At 34.0% G+C, this 22,412-nt stretch overlaps 1 protein-coding gene across 3 annotated transcripts in view; it reads right to left on the reverse strand.

The window, feature by feature from the left end:
* The window catches only part of LOC149803954 (uncharacterized), a 180,265-nt gene that overhangs the window by 90,835 nt on the left and 67,018 nt on the right, over positions 1 to 22,412 (reverse strand). For all 3 annotated transcript variants that reach the window (XM_089953781.1, XM_089953783.1, XM_089953782.1), the window contains one exon: positions 7,842 to 7,970. In XM_089953781.1, coding sequence (XP_089809907.1) covers positions 7,842 to 7,970 — 129 coding nt within the window. The remainder of the gene's footprint in view (positions 1 to 7,841; positions 7,971 to 22,412) is intronic.

The raw sequence follows: 22,412 nt of genomic DNA on the forward strand, positions 1-22,412 counted from the left end.
AATATTATGTACAATATACAGCTCATTAATAATATGTACAATATACAGCTCATTAATAGTATGTACAATATACAGCTCAATAATATTATGTACAATATACAGCTCAATAATATTATGTACAATATACAGCTCAATAATATGTGCAGTATACAGCTCATTAATATTATGTACAGTATACAGCTCAATAATATTATGTGCAGTATACAGCTCATTAACAGTATGTACAATATACAGCTCAATAATATTATGTACAATATACAGCTAAATAATATTATGTACAATATACAGCTCATTAATAGTATGTACAATATACAGCTCAATAATATTATGTACAATATACAGCTCAATAATATTATGTACAATATACAGCTCAATAATATGTGCAGTATACAGCTCATTAATATTATATACAGTATACAACTCAATAATATTATGTGCTGTATACAGCTCATTAACAGTATGTACAATATACAGCTCAGTAATATTATGTACAATATACAGCTCAATAATATTATGTACAATATACAGCTCAATAATATTATGTACAATATACAGCTCATTAATAGTATGTACAATATACAGCTCAATAATATTATGTACAATATACAGCTCAATAATATTATGTACAATATACAGCTCAATAATATGTGCAGTATACAGCTCATTAATATTATGTACAGTATACAGCTCATTAATATCATGCACAGTATGTACAGTATACAGCTCAATAATAGTATGTGCAGTATACAGCTCATTAATATTATGCACAATATACAGCTCAATAATATTATGTACAATATACAGCTCATTAATATTTTGTACAATATACAGCTCATTATTATTATGTACAATATACAGCTCAATAATATTATGTACAATATACAGCTCAATAATATTATGTACAATATACAGCTCATTAGTATTATGTACAATATACAGCTTAATAATATTATGTGCAATATACAGCTCATTAATAGTATGTACAGTATACAGCTCAATAATATTATGTACAGTATACAGCTCATTAATAGTATGTACAATATACGGCTCATTAATATTATGTACAATATACAGCTCATTGATATCATGTACAATATACAGCTCATTAATATTGTGTACAATATACAGCTCAATAATAGTATGTACAATATACAGCTCATTAATAGTTTGTACAATATACGGCTCGTTAACAGTATGTACAATATACAGCTCATTAATAAGATCAAAAATATCATAACAATCAATGATTTGCAACCACTTTCCCACTTTCCTATACACCATACAGACCAGGTATTCCCAAGTCACATGCAGACAACTGTGTTGTAATCTTATACACCATACAGAGCAGGTATTCCAAATTCACATGCATCCAACTGTGTTGTAATCTTACACACCATACAGAGAGGGCATTCCCAATTCACATGTAGCCAACTGTGTTGTAATATTATACACCATACAGAGAGGTCATTCCCAATTCACATGCAGCCAACTGTGTTGTAATCTTATAAACCATACAGAACAAGCATTCCCAATTCACATGCAGCCAACTGTGTTGTAATCTTATAAACCATACAGAGAAGGCATTCCCAATTCACATGCAGCCAACTGTGTTGTAATCTTATAAACCATACAGAACAGGCATTCCCAATTAACATGACTTATGTTGTAATCTTATGCACCATACAGAGCAGAGATTCCCAATTTTACAGTTTTCATACGTGCAGATCTAATTGCAACCATTCATGAAATATGAAAGTTAAACAAATCATTTGTCACACATTGATACTCTTCAGCCATACTGCTCAGTTTCACGAACCGTGAATGTGTAAGACTTCATCTGATTGGCTCATAAAATTAGCAACTATGGTAATAACATAGGTCACCAAAACATAACCCCTAAATGTTCAATCAGATGTTCATGTAAAATGGCAGAGATCTGATTTTAATCAAAGTGACCCAATATCATTAAAATCTGGAGGGCACACAGACTTATGAGGGTTGGTGACAGTGTCCCCTTATCATTCAAATCTGGAAGATACATACAACATGTCATGAGCATATGCAAGGCTTCATTTCTTGAGCTGAGACGAATCAGCTCAATTCACAAATATCTTTCAGTTGATGCCACTAAAACACTTGTGTGTTCATTAGTACTTTCAAGACTGGACTATTGTAATTCAATTCTGTCTGATTCATCTCAATATCTACTCCAGAAACTTCAAAAAGTTCAGAACACAGTTGCTTGGATCATACTTAGAGTACCACGATCAGAGCACACCTCCCCGCTGCTCTGTACCATACACTGGCCATCCATTCGATCCAGAATAAAAAAAAAATATTTGTTCTCTGTGCTACGTTTCACTGTAGGACTCTAGTCCAACATACCTATCTGATCTAACCCATGTGTACACACAGCAATATACTTATGCTCCTCTTCTGACAATCGTATACTCATTATTCCAAGTATGAAAACAAAGTCATATGGACAGCGTTCTTTTGCATACCAAGGCCCAGCATCGTGGAATGAATTGCCCACTGAACTTAGACACAAAGACACAGTGATCACATTCAAGAGGGCTGTCAAAACTCACTTATTTCGACGGCAAGAACAAACTTAAAGACCTAATAATGATTCCTACCTGACATATTCTCAGCATTTTTTTTATTTTTTAATGTTTTTCTAATTTCATGGTGTTTGCTTTTGTAATGATATTATTATATGTTTTTGTATCTTATAGGTGTTGTCTAATGTTGTAAAGCGCTTAGAGTTTTTAAAGATTAGGCGCTATACAAAGTCCTCATTCATTATTGTTATTATTATTATTATTATTATTATTATTATTATTATTATTATTATTAAAGATCCAAACAGTAATCAGATGGAACAGCTTAAGTTGCAGATGGAGACATTCAGTAGTGATAATGTGCAGGATTTTTTTAAATTATAAGCCCTGAAAATCTTAACAAGAGTTATCAGACAGGTCAGTCTCTAGGAAAAAGATTGGTCAGGAGAAACCCCAGTTGAAAGACAGTTGATTCACTGCAGCACACAACTGCCCCAATATCTCTTGAAAAACTTCAAAGAAAAATTACAAAACATACAAAATGTATTTCTAAGAGCAAAAATAATAGTATTGCTTGTCAGTTTACATGATCTTTGTTGCATATTAAAAAATTATCTGAAACTAAACACCGTTTTTAAGATATGTTGCATTTTATACTGTATTAAAACCCCCACATCTAAGGTTATTTTATGATTCGGGATGAAATAGGTATTTTTGACTTTGTCAGGTACTACATTTTTTTATAGGCACTGTTCATGAAGTCATGAGTCCTTGAGAAACTTTGTTCATGAATGATCATGATCCAATTTCTGAACTTTTATGAAGTGTTCGTGAATTCGTAATTCCATGAACTGACCATTTTCAGTTCATGCAGATTCATGAATAGTTCATGAACCTTTTGATGAATTTTCATGAATGGTGCATGAGCCATTCAAGAGCGGTTCATGCCAGTTCATGAATTATTCATGATCGTTTTGTAGGGGCCTCTACACCTTGGATGGTAGCATCAACTTCAGTTGGGTGGCTAGATTTGTATATTTGGGTGTCATCAGCGTACAATTGGTGAGACACTGGATGATGATATATGACACTTGAGAGAGACTGAGTGTACATAATGAAGAGAACATGTCCATGAACAGACCCCTGTAGAACATCACAACATAGATCAACTGGGCTGGAGTGTATTCCATTTGCAGATACAATTTGTGTCATGTTGACTAAGTAGGACTCGAACCACAGTAAGGCTGTATCATGAATGCCAAATACATGCTGGAGACAGTGAAGTAATATATCATGATCTATTGTGTCAAATGCTGCAGAGAAATCAAGGAGGGTGAGGACTAATATGTCCGCTATCCAATGCAGAATGTCACTAACTACTTTTAGAAGAGTAGTTTCAGTACTGTGGCAAGGGTCATATGCCGATTGTACATTGCTAAAAAGACTGTTTGAATTTAGATGAGATACAAGCTGGGATAGAATAACCTTTTCTAAGATTTTTTATATGAATGGGAGATTAGAAACTGGGCGGTAGTTCTTTAAATCGTTATGGTCAAGTGTTGGTTTCTTCAGCAGAGGCTTTACAATGGCAGTTTGGAAAAAGGATGGGAATTCCCCTGATGAGAAAGAGAGGTATTTAAACAGAAAATATACAAAAAAAGATTGTACTATAGTAGTATTGTTTGTTTTACTGTCCTTGCTATATGTAGAGCTTTATCACAGACCAATAAAGCATATTAATCCCAAGCCAGTTCAGGATGCCAATATATGGCCAGGATACCAATATATGGCCAGAATGCCAATATATGGCCAGGATGCCAATATATGGCCAGAATACCAATATATGGCCAGTATACCAATATATGGATAGGATTCCAATATATGGCCAGGATACCAATATATGGCCAGGATACCAATATATGGAAAAGAAATTAAAGGTTCTTGTGTCAATTTGTGTACTGCAGTGGAATGGATCTTACACATATTTAAATAAATAAGAACTGATTGACTGAACTACAGATCTGAAATTTAATCCAAGAAGGACTGCATTTCACAATGAAAAGTTAAGTCCTCCCATAGCATCTTAAATGAAGTAATTTGATTGGATGCTATTCGAGTAAGAAAATGACCAATTACATTTCATAAATAAAAATGGTTTCATTCTTGAAAATAGTCAAGTATGTTTAAATATTATTTATTAAATAGCATAATCCATACGAAATAATGTTGACACATATACATATAGGGGGAGTAGAACAAGCAGCAAAATCATTTTTTTAAGCTTTCTCCTTTATTAGAAAAATAACTAGGACAGAAGATGTAGCCTTGATGGCTACTGATACAACACCCATTATAATTATCTCAACCAGCCAGTGGTTTTTCTATCCCATATCATTCCCACTTGATGAGGTCTTTTGTCTGTGACAACATCCTGTGACTATGCCAGCACATTCACACCATTGCCCATTATAGTTATCTCCCTTAGCTAGTGGTTGTCCTTTCCTACATCATTTATGCTCTAGCAGGTCTTTTGTCAGTAATAACATTCTGTGATAATGCCAGCACATCCACACCATGCCCAAAACACACCTTCTGTGACCTTTTGTCTGGCCGATTCCTGAGTCGGGGAATGTTACCAGTTAATACAATGGATAATAGTCGGTACTAACAAGCCTTTTCGAAATTTACAATGAATCAGGACATTCTTGGTGTGATGAAATTTAAAGTCTTTAGAACAGGAACACAATAAAAAACATCACAATAACATGATAACACTGAATATATGGCTGCACTAATTTTCGTAAGATAGGAAGACAGTCACACAAAAAATGGCGTATACCACTGATCTGCCATTGGATATTTTGCAATATAAATAAAAACTGCAGTCTTTATTGTATTATAAACTCTACATACCCTACTGCGTTATAAACTGTACACACCCCTCCTGTATTATAAACTCTACATATCCCAACTGTATTATATACTATACATACCCCTACTGCATTACAAACTCTACACACCCATCCTGTATTATAAACTCTACATATCCCTACTGTATTACAAACTCTGCATATCCCTACTGTATTATAAACTCTACATATCCCTACTGTATTACAAACTCTACATATCCCAACTGTATTATAAACTTTAGATACCCCTACTGTATTATAAACTCTACATATCCCAACTGTATTATAAACTCTACATATCCCAACTGTATTATAAACTATACATTCCCCTACTGTATTATAAACTCTACATATCCCTACTGTATTACAAACTCTACATATCCCTACTGTATTACAAACTCTACATATCCCAACTGTATTATAAACTCTACATATCCCTACTATATTATGAACTCTACATACACATACTGTATTATAAACTCTACATATCCCTACCGTATTACAAACTCTACAGATCCCAACTGTATTATAAACTTTAAATACGACTACTGTATTATAAACTATACATACCCCTACTGTATTATAAACTATACATATCCCTACTGTATTACAAACTCTACATATCCCAACTGTATTATAAACTTTAAATAATCCTACTGTATTATAAACTCTACATATCCCAACTGTATTATAAACTCTACATATCCCAACTGAATTATAAACTCTATATATCCCTACAGCATTACAAACTCTACATATCCCTACTGTATTATAAATTCAACATACCCCTACTATATTACAAACTTTACACACACCTACTGTATTATAAAGTTTACATACCCCTACTTTATATCAAACCTTCATATCCCTACTGTACATCAAACTCTACATATCCCTACTGTACATCAAACTCTACATATGCCTACTGTACATCAAACTCCATATATCCCTACTGAATATTATATTCATCCTGTGATTATTGAATGAAAGTCTATGTACTTTTGGGTATGCATTATCTGAATTGGGGTGTCTGCTGACTCTTGAACTTGCCACCAATGGTAAATTTTACTTATACAGAACTTATAAAAGACTTGAATATAAAATAATGAACCCACGTTAATACTGTGAGACAATTTTCTTGTACCAATAAACTCAAAAACAGAAAAATCACCAAGACCCCAATTTAGCTTTCAAATGAATACTCTAAAAACTTTGGCTTACAAGGCCAATTCATTCTGGGTTCTCACACTTTCTGAAACAAAAATGTCCATGTGTTTTCCATGTTTTTGCCTGGATAAACTGTATTCTTCTCAAGGTTCACTAATGAATCTGACAACATAATTAACACTGTTTTGGCTTTGAAAATGTGCATCATCTGAATGAGACATAGTCATGTACATGAAGTATCTCTAGAAACAAGTATGAGCAAGTAAATACATATACATTTGCACATGACTTCTTTAAATTTACAGAATAAAAATGTCAACTTACTTTGCCTAACTGCACATGTTGGTATCAAGACAAATTTTGTATTACTGTCGCTTAAATTCCGACAAAAAGCCTTTAAAATGATATGCCTTTGTATAAAAGAAAGACAAAAAAATGCTTAAAACCTGCTTATCTTTGTTTTGGTGCCCTGACATCTCCTTTCCACATAAGCTGACTATGGACTGTATATTTAATGTCGTCAATGTCAGACTTTGCAATGACGTTTCCCCAGCAGTTGGTACATTTCTATGTATTTAGAAAAGTCTGATAGTAAAATTTACTGTAAAGATGAGTTAGAGATAGAAGTGTTGGCGAAGGCTACAACTGGCGATGTTTAACATCGTGTTACTACCAAATAAATATCATTGATTTATCAAAATACTTTTCCATTAACTTCACACAACAAATGGGGAACTGGAGAAAATTAACTTGATTATATATGTCTTAAACTTCAAGCTCATCGACCAAGGAGCATCATTTTCATTGGCCGACCAAGCAGATTACACTGTCCTGTACTGAGACACATAAACATGCAGATTACACTGTCCTGCACTGAGACACATCAAATTAAAAGTAAACTGATGCTGATATGACCATCCATTCAGGAGAAGTAGTGATACGATTTTCAAAATGGCCACTGTCGTGGCCATATTGGCCGACCAAGGAGCATCATTTTCATTGGTCGACCAAGGAGCATCTTTTTCATTTAACACTGGTTATAGCATGTGATGAATGTATGTGTAACATTTCATGGACATCCTAAAAGCAGTTTAGGAGGAGTAGTAACAACAAACTGATGGTATCAGACAGACGGGCCATGGGCAGCCAACCATCCGAAAAGATGTTTTGGTCTATTACCAGTAATGCTAAAATTATTTACCTTTCTATCCGTAAGTGCATAGAGGTGTCGTCTGTCTGAATCAAAGAACATGTCGGCATGAATCTTGCTTCCATCTTCCACAGTCACGTCCTCATATGAGGTAGCCATCTGCCCAGACTTGACCGCAACCTGGAAAAGTCAAGAGCTCATACGTACAACCTACTATTTGCATTTTATGGGATCATATTTATAACTCAAGCTTAAATTTAACAATACAGAAACAGTTGGTTGTTTGGTTTTTGTTGGCACACTTTCAGCATTTTATTGGCTATAGCAGGCTGAGGGAATGGAACCTAAGTGCCTTTCCAAAGAACACAACGACAGCTGACCCCGGTTTTCTTCCATGGGTACTAAACCTGTGATACTTGGATTACAGTCCAGACCTTTGACTGATGAGCAAATGTGGCTCCCAAGGATGAAGAAAAGTCTTGAATCTGATGTATTCATTATTTACAACAAATGTCATCTTCGCTACCTAAGGTAAGGGTTGAGGCTGATGTATTCATTATTTACAACAAATGACATCTTCGCTAGCTAAGGTTAGGGTTGAGGCTGATGTATTCATTATTTACAACAAATGTCATCTTCGCTAGCTAAGGTTAGGGTTGAGGCTGATGTATTCATTATTTACAACAAATTTCATCTTCGCTAGCTAAGGTAAGGGTTGAGGCTGATGTAATTCATTATTTACAACAAATGTCATCTTCGCTAGCTAAGGTTCCCATGTGATAACATTATCTAAACTTTGGTGTATGGAGGGGATTCAATGTATGAGGTAGCAAGCCACCTCATTGAATCAAAATTAAGCTGTTCAAATTTGAACACTGTTTCTACATGAATGAGACAAGGGGAGCAAACAACTTGACTGGACTGATAAATAAGAAATTGTACATTGCCGGTCTGTGTTTGTACAAATACCCTTTACCCACATACACCTATAATGGCTATTCCATCTGGTACGTAGTCATCCTTTCAATCTTAAACTAACAAAGTATCCTTTTTAAATCAATTGCCTCCACCATTTCTGGCCATTGTACAATGCACCGCCGTTACATTCTGTTGGATAGTTGGCACTATATACTAAGGGTGGGAACTCGTGAAATCCAATATGTCACTAGGACAAAGCACTAAAATACCTGTTCGATCCGCTATGGTGTAGACAGGGTTATCATACTGTAACCTTGGCTAGTGAAGATGAAATGTGACTTGTTTGTTACTTGAACATGACCCTAACCCTGACCCTAACCCTGACCATTCTGGATGGAATTCAAATTCATTTTATGATGGTAATGTCAAGAACTAAGCTCTAAGCATGACATAAATTTGATAGCTACATTCGAAAGGTTGAAATGTAATAAAAATGGACAATAATAACCACTGTCTTACAATAAAAATCTAAAATAGATCAAATGTCTGGAACACTAAGATAAAAAGCAGATTAAATGTCTGAAACACTAAGATAAAAAAAACAAAAAACAACAGATTAAATGTCTGGAACACTAAGATAAAAAGCAGATGTTCAGTTCATTAATATGCACAATTATATAATGATGTTTCTTAGCTAAAAGAGAGCTATTGCAAATTTTTGAATTTGTTTAGGTAGCCATAGAGGAAAATGTATCACAATATATGAAAGGCAGTCTTGACTCCCGGAGGCCTAAATAGAATAGTACTTTCCTTGTTAAACAAGAAAGGGACCAGGTGGCCATCTTATAAAAAGAAAGACAGGTTTTAGTGCTAGGATGCACAAGTTTTGAAAGAGAACAGGAATAAGCTACACAATTTTAGCAGGTTATAATACCATTACATATATGTATAATTAAGGCAGATTTTAACACCAGTACATGTAGGATTAAGGAAGTTTTTAATACCAGTAAATGTATGTAAGGTTAAGGCAGACATTAACACCAGTTCATGTATGTAAGATTAAGGGATATTGTAATACCAGTACATGTATTTACAACTATAGCAGCTGTTAATACCAGTACATGTATGTAGGGTTAAGGCAGACTTTAACACCAGTTCATGTATCTAAGATTAAGGTATATTGTAATACCAGTACATGTATTTACAATTAAAGCAGGTTTTAATACCATTACATGCATGTATTATTAAGGCAGATTTTAAGACCAGTACATGCATGTATGATCAATACATTTAGGATAAGCGCACATTATAATACCAGCACAAGTATATAGGATTAAATCTGATTTTGATACCAGTACATGTATGTAAAATTAAGGCAGATTTTAACACAGTAGATATATGATTAAGGATATTTTAATACTAGTGGATTTATTTATGACTAATGCAGATTTTAATACCAGTACACGTATCTAGGATAAAGGCAGATTTTAACTCCAGTACACGTATCTAGGATAAAGGCAGATTTTAATACCTGTATATGCATGTTGGATTAAGACAGATTTTAATACCTGTAGATGCATGTAGGATTAAGGTCGACTTTAAGACCAGTACATGTATGTAGGATGAAGGCAGATTTTAATACAAGTACATGTTTCTTTGATTAAGGCAGATTTTAACACCAGTACATGTATTTACAATTAAGGCCAATTTTAATATCAGTAGATGTACCTAGGATTAAGGCAGATTTTAAAACCTGTACATGTATCTAGGATTAAGGCAGATTTTAAAACCTGTACATGTATCTAGGATTAAGGCAGATTTTAATATCAGTACATGTATCTAGGATTAAGGTCGATTTTAACACCAGTAGATGTATCTAGGATTAAGGCATATTTTAAAACCTGTACATGTATCTAGGATTAAGGCAGACTTTAATATCAGTACATGTATCTAGGATAAAGGTCGATTTTAACACCAGTAGATGTATCTAGGATTAAGGCAGATTTTAAAACCTGTACATGTATCTAGGATTAAGGCAGACTTTAATATCAGTACATGTATCTAGGATAAAGGTCGATTTTAACACCAGTAGATGTATCTAGGATTAAGGCAGATTTTAAAACCTGTACATGTATCTAGGATTAAGGCAGATTTTAATATCAGTACATGTATCTAGAATTAAGGTTGATTTTAACACTAGTAGATGTATCTAGGATTAAGGCAGATTTTAACACCAGTACATGTATTTACAATTAAGGCCAATTTTAATATCAGTAGATGTATCTAGGATTAAGGCAGATTTTAAAACCTGTACATGTATCTAGGATTAAGGCAGATTTTAAAACCTGTACATGTATCTAGGATTAAGGCAGATTTTAAAACCTGTACATGTATCTAGGATTAAGGTCGATTTTAACACCAGTAGATGTATCTAGGATTAAGGCAGATTTTAAAACCTGTACATGTATCTAGGATTAAGGCAGATTTTAATATCAGTACATGTATCTAGGATTAAGGTCGATTTTAACACTAGTAGATGTATCTAGGATTAAGGCAGTTTTCAATACCAGTACATGTATCTAGTATTAAGGCTGATTTTAATACCAGTAGCAGCAAAGACGGTGAACAGACCTTTTGGTAGATCGTCATTTTTGAAAAAATAAAGTTTTCTGTGAAAATGAAAATATAAGGTCAGTAACGCCAAACGTAAGCCTCTAACTTATCGAGAGTTTCTCTAATTGGGTCAGTTTATTTTGTTGCTTTATCTTTGTCGTTAGTGCTTTTTAAAAACGTGTAGGTGCGTTTGTTTACCCACCGGACGTCTCATTGAGGTCTCTCTCTCTCTGCTGCTATAAATAGAGCAGTCACTCCACCAAACATTGTATCAAAATTATATACGATACAGCAACAGAGGATCATGTAAATTTATTGTCATAAATCCGTGCAGGTAGCTAAAATCATCACTGATGAAATAATGGCACCAGCTACGGTTCCTTATACAGCTTGATTAGCTATAGAGAGACTAGATGTAATATAAAAAAAATTCTTCCCGACCGTGATTCTGTCAAACAAAAACTACAAGAACATCAAATACCTCAAGTTGAATGTGCAGAAGGTACAAAACAGTTATTTAAACCAATCACAAAAGCTACTGGTGAAGTTGCAGAAGCTACGGAAGGTCTTTTTCCAAATTTGGAACGAACTGCTACAGATACTGAAAAAATAGCAAGAAGAACTGAACAAACGAAAAAGATTTTATGAGATCTTCCAACTGAGATAGCTGCCTCACCCCCACCCCCACCCCCGCAAAATGAAGAAATACTTGGAGGCATTGGCAAAGTTCGTACTGAAATAGCCGATGTGAAAAACCATCTTGCACCAAAATCTAACAGTAAGAAAAGAAAATATTGAACTGATTAATAAATTTAGAGAAGGTGTTATTGAAAAACTTTGAAATACTAAACAAGATAAATCACCTGGAATAATATTAATTAGTATGTTTAATAAGCCTAATATTTTAAAACCCAGTTATGAAAATGTAAATGATGATAATCTTATTAATCGATGTATCGTGTATTTTACGACAAAAACAAGCCATATATGATCATCTAAGATATATAAAACTTGAAGATGACATAAAAATACTTTATAACTTTATAACGAGGCACTAAAGCAAATTCCTAAACAAACACCTCTTCCACCGCAACATTGAGGTCTCTCCCTCTCTGCTGCTATAAAAAGATCAGTCTCTCAACCATATATTTTTTCAATTCCTGTACGATATCGCGACAGAGGATCATGTAAATTTGTTGTTATAAATCCGTGCAGGTAACAAAAATGATCACTGATGAAATAATGGCACCAGCTACGGAATCTTATACAGCTTGATTAGCTCGAGAGAGACTAGAGGTAATAAAATATTCTTCTCGACCGTGATTCTGTTAAACAAAATTCTTCTCGACCGTGATTCTGTCAAACAAAAACTACAAGAACATCAAGTATCTCAAGTTGAATTTGCAGAAAGTACAGAACAGTTATTTAAACCAATTCCAAAATTTACTGACAAAGTTTCAGAAGCTACTAAATGTCTTCTTCCGATGTTGGAATAAACTGCTACAGATACTGAAAAAATAGCAAGAAGAACTGAACAAACGAAAAGGATTTTATAAAATCTTCCAACTGAGATAGCTGCCGCCCCGTCCCCCCCCCCGCCCCGCATAGGTGAAGAAATAATTGAAGACATTGGCAAAGGTCGTACGGAAATAGCCATTGTAAAACACGATCTTGCACCAAAACCTAAAGTAAATAAAGAAAAAACTGAGCTGATTCAGAAATTTAGAGAAGGTGTTTATTGAGGAACTTTAAAATACTAAACAAGATAAATCACCTGGAATAATATTGAATATTATGTTTAATAAGCCTAATATTTTAAAACCCAGTTACGAAAATGTAAATGATGATAATGCTATTAATTTATCACGTATTGTATGACAAAAAACAAGCCAGAGACGATGATGTAAGATATATAAAACTTGCTGATGACATACAAACATTTTATAACCACAACACCCCAGCAAGAACCTTCCTATCAGCATCCTTCAGCGCAGCAACAAATAGAGCGTTGACAACGAAAACCACAGTCTCCGTCACAAATTCCCCGGCCAAAACAAAAAAAGCACCTCACAAGGAGGAAGAAGAAAAGGATTTAGAATTAAATAAAATCAAGAATAGACTTAAGCCTGAAGGTATTAAAATAATTATTAATTTTAACCAAAGTCGATTAATAGGTACCGCTGCGAGTAAATATGAATCAATAAATTTTGTGAAACTTAAGCATTTTGACAGTTATGTAGGAGGTAGCAGGGATTGGGTTAAGGATTTATATTCTGTATATAGCAATAACATTTCCAGTGATGACAGTTGGAGTTTTATCAATTTTAGGTGCGATGAAAGATTTTAGAAGACAAGATGCAGAACAAAAAGAGATAGAAAATTAGAGATGAGAAAGACAAGAAGCACAAGCAAGACTTTATACCCCTCCCAACAAAGAAAAAAACCCAAAAAACAAAACAAAAACAGGAAAAGATTTTGGCGTTACTTCTTTCAGTGCTGCTGGAAGTGGTTTTTCTACTGAAGGAAGTGGTTTTATAGCTTGTCCTAATAATATTCTTGCCGATGTAGATATACTAGAATATCTGATTGGAGGAAAATGTGCTGGAAATAATTCTCAGGCGGTATCATGGACATGAATGTTTATCGATCTCTCATCGATGAAATTACAGGTGATTATAACAGTGATTAGATAAATGAATAGCAAATAAGATGATTATACATAATGCTCAATACAGACCGATTATGGTCAGAGTGATACATTCGCGATTACCATTCTATAGAGCGATTTACGGTGATGGATTTGGAGATGTTGTTCAAAGTTTATTCAGAAGGATAGCCCCAAAACAATACCGATTGCAAAACCACTAGGAATGAAAGCTGTTGATTTTGTTAATGAGACAATTCCCGACGCGTTTAGTAATTTTGCCGGTAAATCATTTTCAACAATTAAGAATAGACTCTCACGGTTAGTACAACAAAAACCCCAGCTACCAGTAAAACTGGCCAGCACTGAGGTCATGCCTGTAAAGACCAGTAAAATAATAAATCAGGCCGCAAATCAAAAACTAGCAGAAATGACTGATGAAGTAGGAATATCCACACCAAAGAAAAAAACGAGCTTTATTTCAGGAGGTCGTCTTCATTTTAGAAGATAATAAATAAAATGAAAATGCTCAAACGTATATCCGATCCAGTGTTACATATGGTCGCGCCAGTCGTTAAAGATGACTCAGTGCGTGATTATCAATTTTATTTTCATGACGCACGACAACCAGATCAGATTGGAAGGATTGAATTACAAGTTCAGGACACAAGTAGATACATTCTACCCACCGAGGCTTATATTGAAGTAGAAGGTGAAATTATAAAAACAGCTGATACTGTATACGAAGCAAATTATTGCATCGGTTTTGTCCATAAAGGTATTATGGCGTTGTTTGACAGTGCTACGTATATGATTGATGGCAGAAATATGGGAGAAATATTGAAACGATTCAGAAAGACGTTGATGTTGCTGCAACAATAATAGGCTTAGCAAGATACTCCAATGATTATACAAGATCAGCTGGCCCATCAATGATGGTCACCAAAGATGATTCTAACGACTCTGATCATAATCAATATATAATAGCACAACCAAAAATATTTACTGGAACCAGAAATGCTGATGGAGAAACTATGAGCATTTCTCCTAATCCCGATTTTAATATAGAATTTGCAAAACTTCGATTTGCGCTGAAGGGTGAACGTAAAAGATTTTCATGCACAATTTCACTGTGAAACATCTTTGGATTTTGCTGAAATGTTAGAAAAGTTATTTTGGGGCAAAACATACAGTTGTGCTTCTTAGAAAGGGTGATGATAATAATGCTACCGGGCGAGCTCCAGGAGTCAATGCTGGTAAAGTACTATTGACAAAACTTTCATTGTGGATAAAGGTAATGACTCCAACAATTGCTCAAGAACAAAAATTACTTTCTTTTATGGATTCAAGTGGTAAATCATTGTTGTCATGGTTAACAATAACCACAGTGTTCAAATTATTATCAATGGTTTATTTACATGGCATATAGCATCTCAGCAAGGTGTTTCTATACCAAAAAATATCTTTATTACTTTCCAGAATTCTGAGCCATTAAACTTACGGAATCATAGTCATATGATATTTTACGATCTTAGAGTTAGTGAGGTTTCATTAAGAATAAATGGACAACAAGAACCATCTGAAGATATATTATTGAATTTGGAAAATAATCATGTAGCGCATACATATAATTTTTGATGACATTTATGGGATGTGACCAAAATATAGATACCGGTTAGCAAATATCACATATAAATTTTATAAATCGGTATCTGGTCTCTTAGGAACGTCATGATTTAAGTAGACAGTCTGTTGTTGATGTCCATTTTTGAGCTCGTGTGAACACAGGCGATAATGTTAATTACAAAGCAATCGCTGTTATACTCAGCAATATATCAGTGTTGCTTGAGGGTACTGGTGGATGAATGAAAATTATAGATGACCCCGTAGGTAAGGTAATTAAATCGCTCTCGATATTTATAATGTCATATTGTCATGTTAGTGTCAGTCTGACTCCTGGTCAGATTAAAAAGCTTCAATCCACTTTAGTAGAGAACTGCGGAGAGTAAAAATGCCACTAACAAATAATCAGATCACCGGTGGTCAAAATAAAACTATCATTGTCTGATCGTAAACTTAAACATTTCAATAGCGCCAAACAATCAAAAACAAGCATTAAACTCGATCTTTATGCTGGTACGATTCGATTAAAACAGGTAGTATATTTCCACTTCTTGCAGCTTTACCAGTGTTAATTGACGCTGCAGCTCCAGCTGTAGCAAAACAGCTGCACTTGGCGCTGTTGGAACTGCTGCTGAGATGTCATTAAAAAAAGGAACAGGAAAAGGAATAATACAAACGAGGGAAGGGCCTAGGATTACCAGGAACTCCTTACCGATAATAAAAAGTCTGAGACTTCCAGGAACATGTTGTTAATATTTCCAATGTCAAATTTTGATTTACTTAATGCGGCTAAAAAATGTAAATATCAAACTTTCAGAGGTGTTTTTATGCGTGACCAGTTACCAAAACAACCAAACAATATTGAAACAGGTATCATTAATTTCAATAATAGTTACTCATTGGGTGGCATACGCAATTGATCCACATGGAATTATTTATTTTAATTCATATTGACTGGCTCTGCTGAAAGAATTTATAAATTACGTAAACACAATAAATCTCCATTCTGGTATTCAACATTACCAACACAAACACTAATAAGTGGCCGTGAAGTAATTTATGTACTCGACGCTGTGTCATCGTCAACATTACCATATTATAAAGTCGTGCACGAGTATACAAGTAGTCGCTAATCATTTTAAACAGATCTTAAAGTATAATGGTTGATATTTGCAGAAGATCCTCTTCTATAAAAGACAAGGAAAAAAGATCATATCGATTTGTTGAATTACATGACTAAAGATGAACTTGCCAATATTATGGACCTCTCTGGAGTTCAGCGAGATGAAGTTGTTTTTTTCTCAGGATAATTACGGTGTTTTAAAGACGAGTAATATCAAATGGAATGACATAATTCGTATAGTTCTCGGCACTACCATGGATAATATTCCAGTGTTTACTGATGGCGGTAGAGTCTGAGACTCAAATATACCATCAGCAACTATTAGAAACGAAATTGCAAAAAGTGTTGTTAATTGTTTACGATCTACCAGCAATACAATGACAGGTGTACTCAGTATGAATGGAAATAAAATAGCCGTTTGAAGAGATCCAACATCTGATGAAGATCCAACAACAAACAAATATGTAGACAATAAGTATAAAACAGTATATATAATTAACCACACTGCAAGCTGAATATGACTTTCACGTAACTATGTTTTCAAATGTTTGTAGAAAGTTTCAAAAACTTAATGAAATCGCAAATTATTTCTTTGGAAGTCTGTTGATTTAACGTAAAACTCGCTATTAACACAACACAACACAACACATGGCAATATTAAAACAGCTATATCAGACATTGAAATGATTAGAAAAAAACAAAATTAGAAGATGTGCATTTCTGATGTGAAATCATGGATGACATGTAAAAAGCTGCAGATGAATGATGATAAAACTGAGGCCATTCTAATCACAACAAAAAGACGTTCTCATTCACATCCTTTACCTCAAACAATACATATCAGCAACAATAACATTAAATTCACACAATCAGTATGAAACCTAGGTGTTACTCTGGACAGTGCTCTCACATTGCACCAACATGTCATGAACATATGCAAGGCGGCATATCTTGAGCTGAGACATCAGATCCATTTGCACATATCTTTCAGCTGATGCCACTAAAACACTTGTGTGTTCATTAGTACTTTTAAGACTGGACTATTGTAACTCAATTCTGTCTGGTTCATCTCAATATCTACTCCAGAAACTTCAAAAAGTTCAAAACACAGCTGCTCGGATGATACGTAGAGTACCACGATCAGAGCACATATCCCCGCTGCTCTGATCCCTACACTGCCTATCCATTCAATCGAGAATCAAACATACAATTTGTTCTCTGTGCTATGTTTCACTCGAACTCTAGTCAAACATACCTATCCGACCTCACCCATGTGTACACACCATGAAGATACTTACGCTCCTCTTCTGACAGTCATATGCTCATTATTCCCACTATGAAAACAAAGTCATATGGACAGCGTCCTTTTGCATACCAGGGCACAGCAACGTGAAATGAATTGTCCACTGAACTTAGACACAAAGCCACAGTGATCACATTCAAGAGGGCTCTCAAAACTCACTTATTTCGACTGCAAGAACAAACTTAAAGACCTAATAATGTTTCCTACCTTAAATATTCTCAGCATGTTATTTTATGTTTTCTAATGTCATGGTGTTTGTTTTTGTAATCATATCATTATATGTTTTTGTATCTTATAGGTGTTGTCTAATGTAGTAAAGCGCTTAGAGCTTCTAAAAATTAGGTGCTATACAAAGTCCTCATTATTATTATTATTATTATAAGCAGAATTGCTGATGTTGTCAAAACATTTAATCTGAGTAAAATTTCCTACAAGCACATTACCAAGTGGTATATACAGTGCCGTCAGGATTCTCAACATCGCAATAACACTTTCAAACATACCGCATATGTCGCTGGTGTGTACAGGCTGTCAGTGTTCAGCGATGCAAAATTTAGTATATTTACTACAACATATCCCTGGCATCATTCAACTGATATTTTTTTCTGGCTCTGTGTCTATTGTACTAAATAAGGGAGATGAAGAAACATTCATGATGGGATCATGTGATAAACAAATAACCGCACCGTCTGAATGTTGGTGTCTGGAATTCGATTCTTAAACACCTCAATTGATTACTAAATAAAATATAATGAGCCTTCCACTCAATGTGCAGAATTTTAGCTACAATCAAGCACGTGAATGGCAAACAAAACTAAAAAATATTGTTGACGAGTATACAGTAAAAGTAGAGGTGTTGTTACCGTTGACATAACTGTTTATTCAGAGTCTGCTGTTATTGCTGGAACCGATGTATTATTATCAACAATAACAATGCTGGCGCCTGCAGTTAGGACATTTTGTGTTTCAGCAGCAACAACAATTGCTGGACTTCTTAATACCATTGCAAAAAAAAATATGCAATTGCACAAATGCAAAATTGCACGTTTATAGATAAAATTACATGCATCAACATTAGCATACTCCAGATTATCCTCGTTAATATCAACAAGCCTTAGTTGATAGATTTAAATACAAATGTCAACTCCACTAACATCGTCAAATGAATTTTTACATGTAAAATCTTAACGATTTTTGATCATGAAGAGTATTTTACAATTAATTATTTAATCAAGAGGTATCATATAATGTACCAACATGTGAGAGTTTTTATACACGACAAAGAGGTACTTGAAAATGCCATCAGAACAATAATTACACTGCCCAAAGTCAGGGCTGAGCAATTTAGTGTGAATATAATTATTGATGAATAAGGCAATGCAATTTTTGTTATTGACGCAGGAACAATTAAATGAACTGCAGCGAAAACATGTTATTATGATTATGTGTGACAGAGATCAGATTATGAATTATGCACATTGTTGTATTGAATTTGATCAACTTAAAAGATATTGTCTAATTCTTTACATTGATGACAATTTCATAGGATAAAAAAATACAAAGGCCAGAATGTTTTATAAACTGATTCTCTTAGACACAATCAATAACTTTCACAATACAGTCACTGACATCACTTTCATTTTTACGATCTAACATAACCTTTCTTAAATGTCTAACACTGTGTTTATAATCTTTTTTCTTTCGTATTCGTAAGATAATTCTGATCTAATATTTTCGATCGCACGTGCAAGCGAGATGAATTTATCAACTTCCGTTTCCTCGACCGCAGCCAAAGATTTAAACATAGCTTAATGAATTAGCCTAATTAATCTGCATTCTGCGGATATTGTATATTTATTTTCAATTTTTGTTCTTGTATTGATTCAAAATCACCAATTATTTTTTCAATAGTTAGTTCATCAAATATTTTTGTAAAGTCACATTTTAATTTTATTATTTCAGAAATAATAGCATTAATATTTTCAAAGTTAATTATATTATATGGCTGACATTCTTTGTGAATGTTTTGTGTGGAGTACCCTTCAGTGAGATTTAGAGCACACGTCACGCAACGACTTATTTTTGGAGCGTCCACATTTTCAAATTCATGCACACACCTCCAATATCAAACCCTGTGGAGAATGCAAAGCGGCACTCACCACGTTAGATGTGGTGAGGAGGTTTACATGAAATCCTTTCGGGCTGGAGCTCTCCCATTCTTTATCTTTACCGTCGACAGTATGTCAGTCATGAGACTAGAACTCCGACCCTCGAGTATGAGAATCGGCCGCTCTACCACTGCGCTTTGTTCTAATCTTACTGATATATTTTTCAGAAATTATTATAAAGTTACCTATGCTGGATTGCTACAGATGACTATACAGTACATATTAAAATTACAGCGTAAATTTATTTTCTGTTTCTAAACACACTGTATGAAATAATCGCACATTATATTTTTGCACTGACAGAGTCAAGGTTGAAATACAGCTATTTACCTAAAGATCTAAAAATAGCTTACCTGTATTGTACATGTAACATTGTGTGTATAATCACTTTTCTACCTAGATTTTTGTTGATAAGTTAGAAACCGTAAATACCCTCCTACTAATTTGAATTATTATACAATTATGTTAATTCACTGATATTAATTAGCAAATAGATGGTTAATTATTTAATTACAATGACAAAAAATATTAAGCTCAAGAAATGCTACAGAGTCATATCCTTTCTTTGAGGTCAATCGCAGTAACAAGCGAGGTTTCTAATGAATTAGTCTGCCGGAGAGAGAAAGACAGAGTTATCTCCCTTCAACAATACTGTTATTTTAATTTATATGCTTGTCACACAAACGATAAAAACTTCAGAATGATCAGATAACTGTTCTGTCACGATTGTTCATCAGCACAGAAATACCTTACATACCGTGCGATCGGGGACAACATCGCAACAATATTACTATATTTAGTGATGTTGTGCAACTGACGGTAGAAACCACGAAATGATCAAATATTGTATCGATCATTGGCGATTCGGGGAATTTTATATATAATATGTAATTACCCCTGTTTCACCAAAAATGATAGAAGTCTCGAAATGGTCATATAATAGTTGTATTTAGCGATGTAGAATGTGACACAAAAATTTTAATAAATAAATAAATAGTATTAGTAGCAACACTACCGGAGGTATCTTAGCTTGATAGAGTTCTCTTCCTTCAACAATAATGAAAAGTTATCTTTTGTATAAATTTTTTTCGCAAAAGCAGATCCGTATATTTTATTTACAACAAAATATATTGTCTTTAGCAGCAGCACATGTCGATTGAAATTCTATTTTTTTGCCTGTCTCTGTATTTACAGATAAAACTGATCTTGCACTCTTATTATTAGAACCTGTACTTCCAAAAATGCAATTCTGACTTTGTGTAACAGCTCGTAAATTAAACAAATCATAATTTTTCATATCTCAATCAATATGGTCTATCACAATACCATTCTCAGTTAATCCGCTGAACCATTCAAAAATAAATTTACGAAAGAAATATATTTTCTTCCCAACAGTAAATCTTAGATAACCTAAATTATTAACATCGCTGACTAAAGGTCTTTTTAGTCGATAGCATGATTACACCATCACGGGATGCTTCATAGTTCGTTATTATAGGATGTCTCACAAATTATTTTTGTTCCATCTGTATATATTATTTTTTGTTTAAATGATTAATGGTCAAACTATTTTCCTGAATATCGAGTTAGATAGTCTTCAGCGTTTCTTATAACCTTATCATTATTATCAGTGTTATTTTTTTTTATATCATAATATCTTTTCAATTATCTGTACTTTTTACCACCACACTGCACACACAATGGCGTGTTTCCTCTAAGTCCAACACAACACTTCAAACACAGTTTTGGTCCTAAACTCTCTCTCTGCACACTTTGTACATGATATCCGCATAATTTGTTTACACAAGCTTTGTCACAAGGAGTTGAAGAGCCTATCATTAGCCAGCTACTTTTATTCTTTGTTTGAATCAGTATATACAGCTATAATTTTTCAATTTAAATATATATTTGTTTTAAAAATACTAATATGGATGATATACTATCCACAATTAAAATGAAGCCTTCAATGGCAAATTTATTCTTGACAGAATATCCCCTGACTTACTGATACGAGCTCTGGTTGATCAGATGAATATACATTTGATCAATACTATTCCTGAAGCCAAAGAAGAATTTAGTTAAGATGGTGCATCTCATGTGTGGTCGATGTTTAAAATCATTTGCAACACCGATGGTGTCGATGATGGTATCAATGCTGCACTGAACGACAAACAAGCTGTGATAATTATTAATTATCTCGAAAATCAAATATATTGTTTATTGTACTAGC

The sequence above is a fragment of the Sinohyriopsis cumingii genome, chromosome 3, assembly GCF_028554795.1.
Source record: "Sinohyriopsis cumingii isolate HCF-2022 chromosome 3, ASM2855479v2, whole genome shotgun sequence".
NCBI lineage: Eukaryota > Metazoa > Mollusca > Bivalvia > Unionida > Unionidae > Sinohyriopsis > Sinohyriopsis cumingii.